Genomic DNA, 12,452 nt, shown 5'->3' with positions numbered 1-12,452 from the left:
TTAATAAAAAGCCAAGTCTGAATAATCTGTTTGCCAGACATTTTTTTTCAAGTTACAGTGCTGTTTTATCAAAACAAAAACAAACATCTAGTTCAATTCGCAACTCAAGCACACAAGTTCTATACATACTGAGTCTTTTCGCCTATTTGTGAGATATAAAGAGTTGACTCTGAAGGAATGATGTTCATTTTTGCTTATGTCTTTCATTTCTGAGTAGTGCACAGAATGTCATATGCTACTATCACTACTAATAATAATGAACTCAACTGATAATTCCAGTTACTAGAATCTAATCCTTAACAATAACAAATAAACCAGGCAGTGTCAGCTTCTGAAATACCTATTTTACATGACAAGAAGTCAAAGTCTACATATTCACACTTAAGACTACTAAGTAATGTTAGTAATCATTTTCCCCAATATTTCTGGAAAATGTTTTCATCCACCTTGTCATATCACTTTAACCATAAGCCCTTGAAAATATCAAAGTAAAGTGTTGCACTGAAGTACTAAACAGAATGCTGTGCTGTACAAAGTCCTCCCATTATTCCTCACAGCAATCTTGTGAGGTAGGTTGCTTGTTTACTCTCAGTTGACAAAGGAGACAGTGAGGTAAAGAGAAAGGTGTGGCATGATGGGATTAGCACACAGATACATGTAACAAGGGGCATGAGCTCCCATTTTGCAGGTAATAATGTGGCGCTGTGAGTTAATGCGCCAGAGTGCAAAGCCGTTTGAACTGGAACGTCGGCAGTTCAACCTCACCAGTTGCTCCTTGGAAACTCTATACAGGGTTGCTATGGGTCAGAACCAACTCGATGGCACTTAACAACAACAACAACAATCATGTTGCAGTGCTACAATGGGGACTTATGTCCCACCACATGATAGCAACTGTCAGAAACACAGAGCATCACCGTATGTTTGAAATTCTTTAATTACAGAGAAAAAACAGTGCTAAGCAAAATAATATTTTTTAATATTAAAAACTACTTAAAAGCCTCAAATTTAATATTTAAGAATCCCAAAGAATCTCCAATTTATTCTCTTTGAAATACAATATATTTTTAATACCTTGAAATTCTATCTTCTCCATCCCTCATCAAAATTTTATACCACAATAAATGATCATTGATTTTTATTTCACTAAAATAAGTCTGGTAGCGTAGTGGTTACGAATCGGGCTGTGAACCTCAAGGTCAGCAGTTGGAAACTACCAGTGGTTCCGCAGGAGAAAGACGAGGCGTTCTGCTCCCGTAAAGATTTACAGCCTCGGAAACCCTGTGCTGGGTTGCTATGAGTCGGAACCGACTCCACGGCACTTAACAACAACAACAACAACAACAACAACAACAACAACAAAATAAGTCATGGTTACATACTTCAGAAAAGTTTAGGGAGGATTTTATCTATACACTCTTGACGAAGAACAAAGATGGTCTGACATGTTGAGGTTTAAGGTAAATATGAAGCATATAAACAGTGATTTGTTTAAGGCATTGATGGAGGAAAATTGAAGCCAGCATGATAATATTTGGCCATAATAATAAATAATCTCTGGGGCTTTCTTTTAAGTTGTTAAGTGCTGTCATGTTGGTTTCAACTCATAGTAACCTATATAGGGTTTCTGAGAAGCAGATGGTGGGTTTGAACCTCCTTGTAGTACAGTCCAGTGTTTATCCATAATAGAACTCCTTCCTTTTAAGGGTACAAGAAACACAAAAACTTCATATAATAACTTTTAAGTCTGGCCTTTAACAATCCCTTTCTCCAACTCTTTCTCCTTTGATAGCATCAGATAAAATGGTAGAGAAAAAAATGATTTCCCCTCCACCTCCAATACCACATAATAATTAGACTCCTTCTTCCACAGGCAAGAGTGCTGCCTTTGAATAATCCACAGAAAACAAGCAAACAAAAAACACTTTGCTTTTGAGTATAATTTGAACTCGGAGCAACCCTATAAGACAGAATAGAGCTGCCTCATAAGGTTTCCAAGGTTGTAATTCTTCACAGAAGCTGACTGCTACATCTTTCTCCTGTGGTGAGGCTGGTGGGTTTGAATCGTTGACCTTTTGGTTAGCAGCCGAGTTTAGCGACTGTACCACCAGGGCTCCTTTGAATAACACACAGTTACTCTAAAATACTTATGTTCTTAGTTAAAACATCTACAAAGTTACGCTACTTAAAATTTAACAAACAAATGAAAGAATGTTATACAGCAAATAACTTCAAGACCCAGCTAATCTCTTCTTTATAGGCATGAAAAAACAGGTCCAAGGAGGTTAAACAATTTCTTTAGAATCATTTTAAGTTAGTGGCAGAGCAAGGAGTGGAAAGAATCTCATCATAAATGCCTGCTCCCACCGAAGGAGTGACTCTCCTTTCTAAAGAAATGTCCTTTTCTTAGTTCCTCATCATTCACATACTGGGTAGCATGGCCAAAGGGAGAGCTACATAGGAAAGGATGAGGACCATTCACTGTCAGGCACATACAGGCGACTGGCAGTGGTAACATGGGAGCTGGTGCCATGGGAGCTCTCCCACGTTTACTCCCTGATGCCAAGCCACACTCTTCTTCTTAATAGACTCTTCCAATCCTCTAGGGAATTTGAGAGCTTATGCCTTTCCACAATAAAGAATTCTGAAGTCATTCTGATTGGGGGATAACAAAGTTTGGGAAATAAACAGTGGTGATGGATGTACAACATTGTGACTGTAATTGATGCTGCTGAATTATAACTCAAAAATGACCAAGATGTCAAATTCTGTGTTATATTTACTAATCCAAAATAAAAAGTAAAATAGAAAAGAATACCGAAGCCATGTCACATCTGGGTGGCAACAAGCTTCAGTAACATCTAGAAGCCTCCCCACACCCACACTCATTTTGAAAAGAAATGTGAGCCAATATTGTTTCTCCTTGTCTTCCAAGGAGCTCATAGTAGATGCTCCAGACACCACAGCTGAGTCTTATCTGGGGCAGGATTAGAAATGGACAGAGAATGCTCACAAACTGAATGCCTGTGGTTGCCTCTCACTGGGGGTTGTCCACCATCCTAAAATAGACAAATCAATTTCAACAAAATGGGAGTTCCTAGAGACACTCAATTCCACTCTCACATTATTCAAAATGTACAGGCTGTCTTGCCTGTATCATAAAATAGTTTATTTTTTCTCTTCAGAAGTGTAAGGGATTTCACAGATCAAAATATACAAGGAAGACTCATGTCTTTACAAGATATTCTGCTTTTTTTTTCTTCTTTCTTTTTTCTTTTAGAAGGGGGAGGCACAAGCAAAGTTATATATAGCAAAAGGCTAGAGAGAAGGCAGAGAGAGAAAGGAGAAGGTAGAGACAGGAATATGCTCTTTTGACTTGAAGAGCAGATAGTGGATAAACTTTACACAGCTTTCTTTGATTATTCACTTAATATCCCTGGAAACCAACAGATGGAATCTCTCATTTTCAAGTTCTAATGCATTTCACGTTCATGCTCAGCATCAGGACATGTGGCTTGCCAAGTACCAATAGATTGCTGATAGGGGTTGAGAATCACATATCCATAGCAGAACCTCTGCCTCCCATGCAGCCAGGAAAGCACTAAGTCTGAAGAATTTCCACAAAAGGCAGCACGTACACAATTTCAGATAGGAAAATTTAAGGTCACCAATGTCCATCAGAAATATTTACTTTAGTATAAAAAATAAAAAGGTGATCCCTAAGGGTTATTCATTTCTACTACCTGATAGGGCTTATTATGAATACTGCAGCAATGAATTCATTCTTACCCTAAAGGACAGTTAAAAGAATAACTATTATATTCAAGTATTAAGGCAACCTAGAAAATAAGCTTCACAAAGGTTTTAGTCTATATCATTCTGATACTGTATGAAATTAGGTCTTGAACACAAGGGCCCAAAACTCTTGAGCTGAAAAGTTTTGATTTCTATCGACCAGCCACCGTAGTGCTTGGGCTTCTTTCTTGGATTGCTGGAAGCTTGGTATCCACATCTCTCGCAAAGTGCTCCAGTGTGGACCCAGAGGTGAGAAAGTAAACATTGTAGGTTCTGGGCAACTTAGATGGGTAACTTCTGCCTTCCAAGTTTTTGGTGGTAAGCCCTGTATTGAGAGAAGGAAAATAAGAATTAAGAACAGATGGTAAGGAAGAACAATTTCTGTGTCCCTGCTGCACAGTAATAGAACCCAGTATATACTTTTAATAAAGCAAATATCTTCCCTTCCTAGACTCTTAAAATAGCTATAATGTTGACTACTAATTAAAGGGGAAATGAAGTATCTAACATTTATTGAGAATGTTCTATGTAGTTGTTGTTGTGTGCCGTCGAGTCAATTCTGACCCATAGCGACCCTATATAGGGTTTCCAAGGAGCAGCTGGTAAGTTTGAACCACCGACCTTGCAGTTCAAATGGCTTTGCAGTCTGGCGCATTAACCCACGCATTAACACACTCTAAAAGGCATTTTTCAAGGATTGTTTTAATTCTTATGGTAAGCATATAAAACAGGTAAAATGAGGCTGTCTGCACATGTAAAGAATTAATCTCAGAAAACCTATATAAAGTGACTATGAATTGGAATCCATTTGGCTGCACGCACGTGCATGCGTGTGTGTGTACTATGCTATTTTGGAGTCCTGGTGTGGTGCTGTAGCATACATACTGGACTGCTAGCCACAAGGTAAGAGGTTCAAACTCACTCCTCAGAAACCCTATACAAGGTCACTATGAGTCAGAACTGACTCAAAAGAACTTAACTCTATTTTAGGGAGATGGGAATTAAGGCTCAAATAAGTAAATTATGATGCCCACTATACCTTAGATTAAGGAGCTCTGGTAGTGTAGTGGTTACGAAATGGGTTGCTAACCTCAAGATCAGCAGTTCGAAACTACCAGCTGTTCTGTGGGAGAAAGATGAGACTTTCTGCTCCCATAAAGATTTACAGCCTCAGAAACACTATACAGAGTCACTCTGAGTCAAAACCAACTCCACAGCACAGAGCCACTACCATACCTAAGATTTGAATCCATTCTCTATAGATTCATCAAAGTTTTCCTTCCCTCTTGTTCATAGTTTATTGATTCATTTATTATTTCCCTTTTCTTTATATCCCACTGTCATTACCCTGCTCCCCATAGGCTAACATGTTTGTTTGTTTTTTAATGTTTTATTGTGAATTATGTGATAGTTTCCATGGGAGAACATTAGTTTTACATTCATCCTATCATATATCATTTCATTGCCATGGTTACAATCCCCTCCATGCATCACTAACCAACCAAAGGGTATATACCCTACAAGCCTGCCCCCTGGTCGTCAGCACACAGCCCGCTAAGGCTAACATCTTATTTAGTATGTTTGTTGTTGTTGTGTGCCATAGTGTCAGTTCCAACTCATAGCAACTCCATATAGAGTTTCCAAGGAGCAACTCATGGGTTTGAACCCTGATTATGGGGTTAGCAGCTCAGTGCTTATCCTACAGTGCCACACCAGGACTCCTTATTTAATATAATTCTTTGTATTTAAAAACCTTTTTGAAAAATGTATTCTGATTTTCTGTGCATGTATTGTTTGTTTATGTTATTACATACATGTGTGTATATACACACAAATACATACATGATGGTGAGTCAAAAATTATCCACACTCTAGCTGTAGAATTTATTTTCATCAACTTTTAGAAAAGACAAATCCATCATTTTTTGACATAATCTCCTTGCTTTTCAATACACTTTGTCCATCTGTCAACAAGCTTTCAAAAATTCCCTTATTTAAAAATGTTTTAGGCTGAGCTACAAGCCACAAATGCATTGCTGTCTACACTTCTTCATCAGAGGTAAATCTTCATCCTCATATTGCTGCTTTCAGGGGACCAAATAGGTGAACGTCATCAGAATTATAGGAAGGAGGCTTTAACACCTCAAAATGAAGTTTTTGTCATAGTGTCAACAATGTGGGCAGAGGTATGAGGACATGCATTGTCATGCAAGATCACAATGCCTTTGGATAGCCTTCCTCTGCATTCAATCCCAAGTTCAGGCTTCAGTTCTTCAATGAACATCTCACTATTATGAGCATTGTTGATTGTTGAAAATTTTTCTTGATAATGTTCCAATACTGGCCCTTGAAAATCCCAGAAAACCATAAGCATCAATTTTAAATCTGATGGTTGCTTTTTGAACTGTTTCCTGGTCTGCGATTGAGGCTGTTTCCATTCCATTGCTCCATTCCTCCTAGTGAGGAATCCATGTCTCACCATTAGTAATGATTTTTTAAAAGAAACATTTACCTTCCTTCAAGTATGGATCCAAATGTTGTTTGCAGATGTCCAAAAGCTTCTGTTTATGCTCTTCCATGAATTGTTTCAGCACCCGTATCACAAGTCTGTTGTGTATTACTTCACAGGCATGGCTGATTTGCAAACAATTTGCCATATAGTTCACTGTCACTTGATTATTTGACATAATCATTTCAAGTACACGCTCAATGCTGTCATCAGCCATAGATGTGGATGAGCATTGTAATATAACCAGTATGCAGATAATTTTTGACTCACCATCACATGTATGTATATATGCATATATATTTAATATATTATCTATTAGGTGCCATTGAGTCAGTACCAACTCATGATGTCCCTATGTACAACAGAAAAAAACGCTGCCCAGTCCTGTGCCAACCTCACAATCATTGCTACATTTGAGCCCACTGCTGCTGCTACTGTGCCAATTCATCTCATTGAGGATCTTCCTCTTTTTCTCTGACCCTCCACTTTGCCAAACATGATATCCTTCTCCAGGATTGTTCAGAGTATGAACAGATGAAGTCTGGCCATCCTGGCTTCCGAGAAGCATTTAGGCTATATTTCTTCCAACATGGATTGAGTTTATTCATCTGGAAGTCTATGGTACTTTCAATATTCTCCTCCAACACCATAGTTCAAATGCATCAATTCTTCTATGGTCTTCCTCATCCAATGTCTAACTATCACATGCATATGTTGTTGTTCTTATTGTTGTTTTTAAGTGCTGTCAAGTCAGTTCCAACAAATAGCAACTCTGTATGGGGTTTTTGAGTGGCTGATGAGCTTGAACCACTGATCTTGTGGTTCAAAACGACTTTGCAGTCCAAAGCATTAACCCACAGTGGAGGCTACTGAAATAGCACGGCTTGAATCAGTTGTACCTTAGTCCTTAAACTAACATCTTTGCTCTGGAACACGTTAAAGTGTTCTTGTGCAGCAGATATGCCTAGGGAAATATATGATTTGATTTCTTAACTACTGCTTCCATGAGTGTTGATGGTAGATCCAAGTAAAATGTAATCCTTGACAACGTCAATCTTTTCTCCATTTATCATGATGTCATTTATTGCTACTGTGGCAAGGATTTTTGTTTTCTTTACATTGAAGCACAACCCCGATGGAAGGCTATGACCCTTAATCATCATTAATAAGTATTTTAAGTCATCTTTGCTTTCAGGTTATATGCATGAGTTTATTCAAAACAAAACATGCTTAAACATATCTCTGTGATCAGTGGATGATTGCAGACAAGTTCCCTCAGTAATAACCTTGTCTTACTCTCATTAAGGTGCCTTCAAAATCAAGGTTACTTTGTATGTCATGAAAAAAAGATATTTTTGATGGTAAGGCTAATACAAAATTTTTAACAAATCTCAAGTGGACATTGTCCCAAATGACTGAAACTTTGCAACAAGTTTACAGGAATGGTGCCCACATAAAACATCAGTTTTCCAATGGTTTATGCATTTTAAGGAATGTTAAGAAGACCTCAAATATTAACAAGGCAGAGAGGTCAGTTCAGAAGGTTATAGCAATTGACTTTTGTAGTTCCGTATAATCTTGATAGATTGTCTCAAAGGACAAGGACAATCATGAGGTTGTTATTAGGAGGAAGTTTTTTAAAAACTGCATTGCTGAGAAAATTTCACAGAGGATTTTTTTTATCATAACAATACATTGCTCATACTTCGAGAGTAGCAAGAGCTGTCCTATAAGAATTAGCTGAGAAGCCTTACCCCATCCATCCTACAGTCATGATCTTGTCCCTTCAGATGACTTTTGTTCCCCAAATTCAAAGAACATTTTTTAAAACATGATTAGAGACCAAGTAGCATGCTAAAACTTCTGTTTGATGTGGTGTAAATTGAAGAGCACAAAATTCACTGGAAAATTCACTGCTTAAGGAAGAAGAATAAGGTTGGAAACCTCTCACTCCCTGATTTCAAAATTTATTACATGGCTACTGTGGTCAAAACAGCTTGGTACTGGTACAATGAAAAGTAACCAGACAGATGGAAATATTTTCAGGAAGTATAGACCTAGATGGAGGACATATCAAGAAATAATAGCTTTCTGCCCAAAGGAAGAAATATTGAGGAATAGACAGAACCAGAGAAACAAAGGACTTATACAAAGAAAACTATAAAACACTACTACAAGAAACCAAAAGAGACCTACAAAAATGGAAGAATGTACCATGCTCCTGGATAGGAAGACTTAACATTGTGAAAATGTCAATACTACCCAAAGCAATTTACACATATAATGCAATCCCAATCCAAATTACAACAGTCTTCAAAGGGATGGAAAAAACAATGACAAATTTTATATGGAAAGGAAAGAGATCCAGGAGAAGCAAACACTGCTTAAGGAAGAAGAATAAGGTTGGAAACCTCTCACTCCCTGATTTCAAAATTTATTACATGGCTACAGTGGTCAAAACAGCTTGGTACTGGTACAATGAAAAGTACGTTGATCAATGGAACAGAATCAACAATCTAGAAATTAACCCATCCACATACAGCCAACTGATTTTTGACAAAGTGCCTAAAGGTATCGCATGGGAAGGTGATAATCTCTTCAACAGATGGTGCTGGTAAAACTGGAAAGCAATATGCAAAAGAATGAAACAAGAGAATTATGCAAAAGATTGTATACCTAACGCCTTATACAAAAACCAACTCAGCATGGATTAAAGACCTAAATGTGAATCCCAGAAATATAAACATGATCAATGAAAAAATCAGGACAAATGTGACGGCTCTAATTCAGGGCATACACAGACTACCAAACATTTGGAAAACTATACAAAAAAGTAGACAAAATAGATGATTGGGACATATTAAGAATTAAAAACTTATGCGCACCTAAAGAGTGAAAAAGGAGCTCACAGAATGGGAAAACATCTTTTGCAACAACACATTGGACAAGGGACTCATTTCTAAAATATATAGTAAACTACAACACCTCTACAAGAAAAAAACAAATAACCCAATTAAAAAATGGGCACAGGACATGAACAGACACTTGACCAAGGAGGACATCTGGGCAACCAACAAACATATGAAGAAATGTTCATGATTACTAGCCACTAGAGAGCTGCAAATCAAAACAATAATGAGATATCATCTCACACCAGCAATAACAGCAAAGATCAAAAAAGTAGAGGAAAATAAATGCTGGCAAGGATGTGGAAAGGCTGAGACACACCCGCTCTGCTGGTGGGATTGCAAAATGGTCCAACCTCTCTGGAAAGCAATATAGCACTTCCTCAGAAGGCTGGAAATAGAAATACCTTATGACCCAGCAATTCCTCTACTTGGAATTTACCCATAAGAAATACGAGTTATAACACGAGTAGATATATGCACACCAATGTTCATAGTAGCACTATTTACAATAGCAAAAAGATGGAGACAGCCAAAGTGCCCATCAACTGAAGAATGGATAAACACACTGTGGTACATACACACAATGGAATATTATGCTACCTTGAAGAAAGACAAGGAAGCTGTAAGCTACCACATAACATGGATGAACCTTGAGGAAATTATGATGAGTGAGTGAAATTAGTCAGTCACAAAAGGAGAAATATGGCATAGGACCACTGTTGTAAAAGACTAAGAAAAAGAACCCATACTAAAAGGGGGAAAGGGAAATTATTTGCTGGTTACCAGGCTGTAGGGGGTGGGGTGAGGGTTGGGAGGGGAATGTGGAGCACAGGGTAGGGAAACACAGGATAGTTTGGGTGCTGGGGGAGGGCAATACACTAGTAGGGGGAAGGGAAAGGAAGGACGAGGCAGATGGGAGAATATTTAGGCAGGTTTTAATGGGCTAAATAGGACAGAGGTAAATAACGATGTAAGGGCCTTGATGGTGGCTAGGGTAGAGGTGCAGTGAGGTTCACTGTCAGCAATACCACAGAATACCAGGCAAAGTAGATCCAGGGCAGAGCTCCAAATCTCGGAACCACATAGGTAGGAATATTCTTAAAGTTTGAATGCTTATAGCTAGTGGAACTTGTAGCAAAAGTAAGAAATCACGTACTTTTGAATCTGCAGGGTTCAGCAGCCTGGAGCCAACAATTTCAGTGAGACCAAATCGCATAACCAAGTGGGGGAGCAGACAGTGGGGAAAATGCCACGGGAACCTCAAAGCAAAGGTGGACAATACACTTGTCGGTTTTGCATTGTTCTGATTTTTTTTCTTTTTAGTATCTGTTCTTTGCCCTCCCTCCCCACCATTTGCACACCTCCATTGTGGTGACTAGAGGGGATGCCTGAGTGAGTGGACACCCCCCGCTCCCACAACTGGTGGGTTCTTCTGCCACGCTTCTGCACAGATACTCTCAGCCCAAGAGCTGGCCCTGAACTGTTATTTATTTATTTATTTTAATACAGAAAAGGCCAGAACAAAGGGTGTGGAGAGGGAAAGAAAGTTTTAAAACAAAACAGGCTGAAAATTAAAATAAATACTGAGGTACAGCGTACCAAACGTGGCATCTTGAAATCTATCAGACAGCTTTGAAGGCAAGAAGATGAAAGAGGACATTAAAGGCATACTCATATTAGGCTACAGATTTTTTTTTTTTCCCTCCTTCTCTCCCTCCTCTCCCTTTTCTGCACTTATAGACTAAAGTACTCAATCGAGTTTTTTTGTTTTTGTTGTTGTTTTGTGGGGATTTTTTTCCCCTCATTTTTTTGCTGTTTCAGTTTTTCTGTTTTATGCTTCCCCTTCCACCTATGGGGGACTCTTTCTCTCCTTGTATTACCCAAGAAAAGACAGCAACTGCTGTCATAAAGTCAAGCTACAATCACACTCTATAAAACACCAAAATACAGGGAAGAACCACTGCCAAATGCCACACACCAGGGTGGCAGACAACACCTGTAAAAGTCACTCTGAGTTAAGCAATAAGAAGAGTGAAACGAGAAGGTCACATCTTGATCACATCTACCTGGAGGCGATCAGAAAGCATAAAAAATACCAAAACACATACTCAATTAAGTATTAAGGCCACAGATAAACAATAAACATGTCCAAGAAGCAAAATCAGATGTCCATATCAGCACATGTCCAAAAACAATATAAACTGTCTGAGGCAAATGACCTAGAGGTAGACCTGGACTACATTCTGGAAGGAGGGCAGGCCTTAGAAATGCCTAATAAGGAATTCAGAAAAAATGATTATAAAATGTTTCAAAACACTTTACAATGGAGTTGAGAAAAACAAGGAAGAAGTCAGGAAAGTGCTACAGGAACAATCAAGATAGACACAGCATTGGAAACAATTCAAAACCTACAGAAAGAAGTCCAAACAATCAATAATAGAATACCAGAAATAGACAATACAGTGAAAGGGCAAAGGAGTAGAACAGAAGAGATGGAAGGCAGAACCAGTGAACTGGAAGACAAATCTCTCAATACCACTAAGATAGAAGAGCAAACAGAAAAAAGGATTAAAAAATCTGAAAGAAGGTCATATGTTGGACAATATGAAGAGGAATAACTTAAGAATTATCGGCATTCCAGAACAAGAATAATCACACAAATCCACAGAAGAAATTGTTGAAGAACTGCTGTAATAAAAATTCTCTAACATCCTGAAAAGTGAAAAGATAAATATTCAAGAAGCTCAACAAACCCCAGGAAGGATAGAACGCCCCCAAAAAATCACTGAGACATATCATAATCAAGCTCTTCAAAATCAAAGATAAGGAAACACTCCTGAAAGCAGGTAGGGAAAAGAGGAGTGTAACATACAAAGGCAAGCAAGTCAGATTAAGCTTGGATCTATCAGCAGAAACTATGCAAGAAAGAAGGCATATAAAACCCTACATAAACTGGGTGAAGACCTGGTTAACCAGCAGTGTGGCAAGACCTGGGGACTCTTGGGCCCAGAGTCAGTGACATAGCCACTGAGGACTAGAGTGGAGAGTGAAGCATCCAGCTGATACAAAGAGAGAGTATATGCATAAGAACACCCATACTTGCAGATAATACCCACTTATCATGGCTTCAGTGACTGGATGATCAGAGCTCAACCAGAAGTAAAAAGAAGAGGAAAAAAAAAAAAAGTATTCTCATACAATTTGATGAAGTTGACCTACACCTATGGAAGCAGTAGCTC

The 12,452-nt window shown here is 38.4% G+C and overlaps 1 protein-coding gene across 1 annotated transcript in view; it reads right to left on the bottom strand.

Annotated features, from left to right (window-relative positions):
- Positions 1 to 3,895: 3,895 nt before the first annotated feature.
- LOC102842704 (alpha-(1,3)-fucosyltransferase 10-like) overlaps positions 3,896 to 12,452 on the bottom strand; it is a 156,268-nt gene continuing 147,711 nt past the window's right edge. The window contains exon 4 of the mRNA XM_006860000.1: positions 3,896 to 4,120. Coding sequence (XP_006860062.1) covers positions 3,896 to 4,120 — 225 coding nt within the window. The remainder of the gene's footprint in view (positions 4,121 to 12,452) is intronic.

This window comes from Chrysochloris asiatica, unplaced genomic scaffold, assembly GCF_000296735.1.
Source record: "Chrysochloris asiatica unplaced genomic scaffold, ChrAsi1.0 scaffold00035, whole genome shotgun sequence".
NCBI classification, from domain to species: Eukaryota; Metazoa; Chordata; class Mammalia; order Afrosoricida; family Chrysochloridae; genus Chrysochloris; species Chrysochloris asiatica.
Note: the sequence above shows the minus strand (reverse complement) of the source record. Positions and strands in the feature narration are given on the sequence as shown.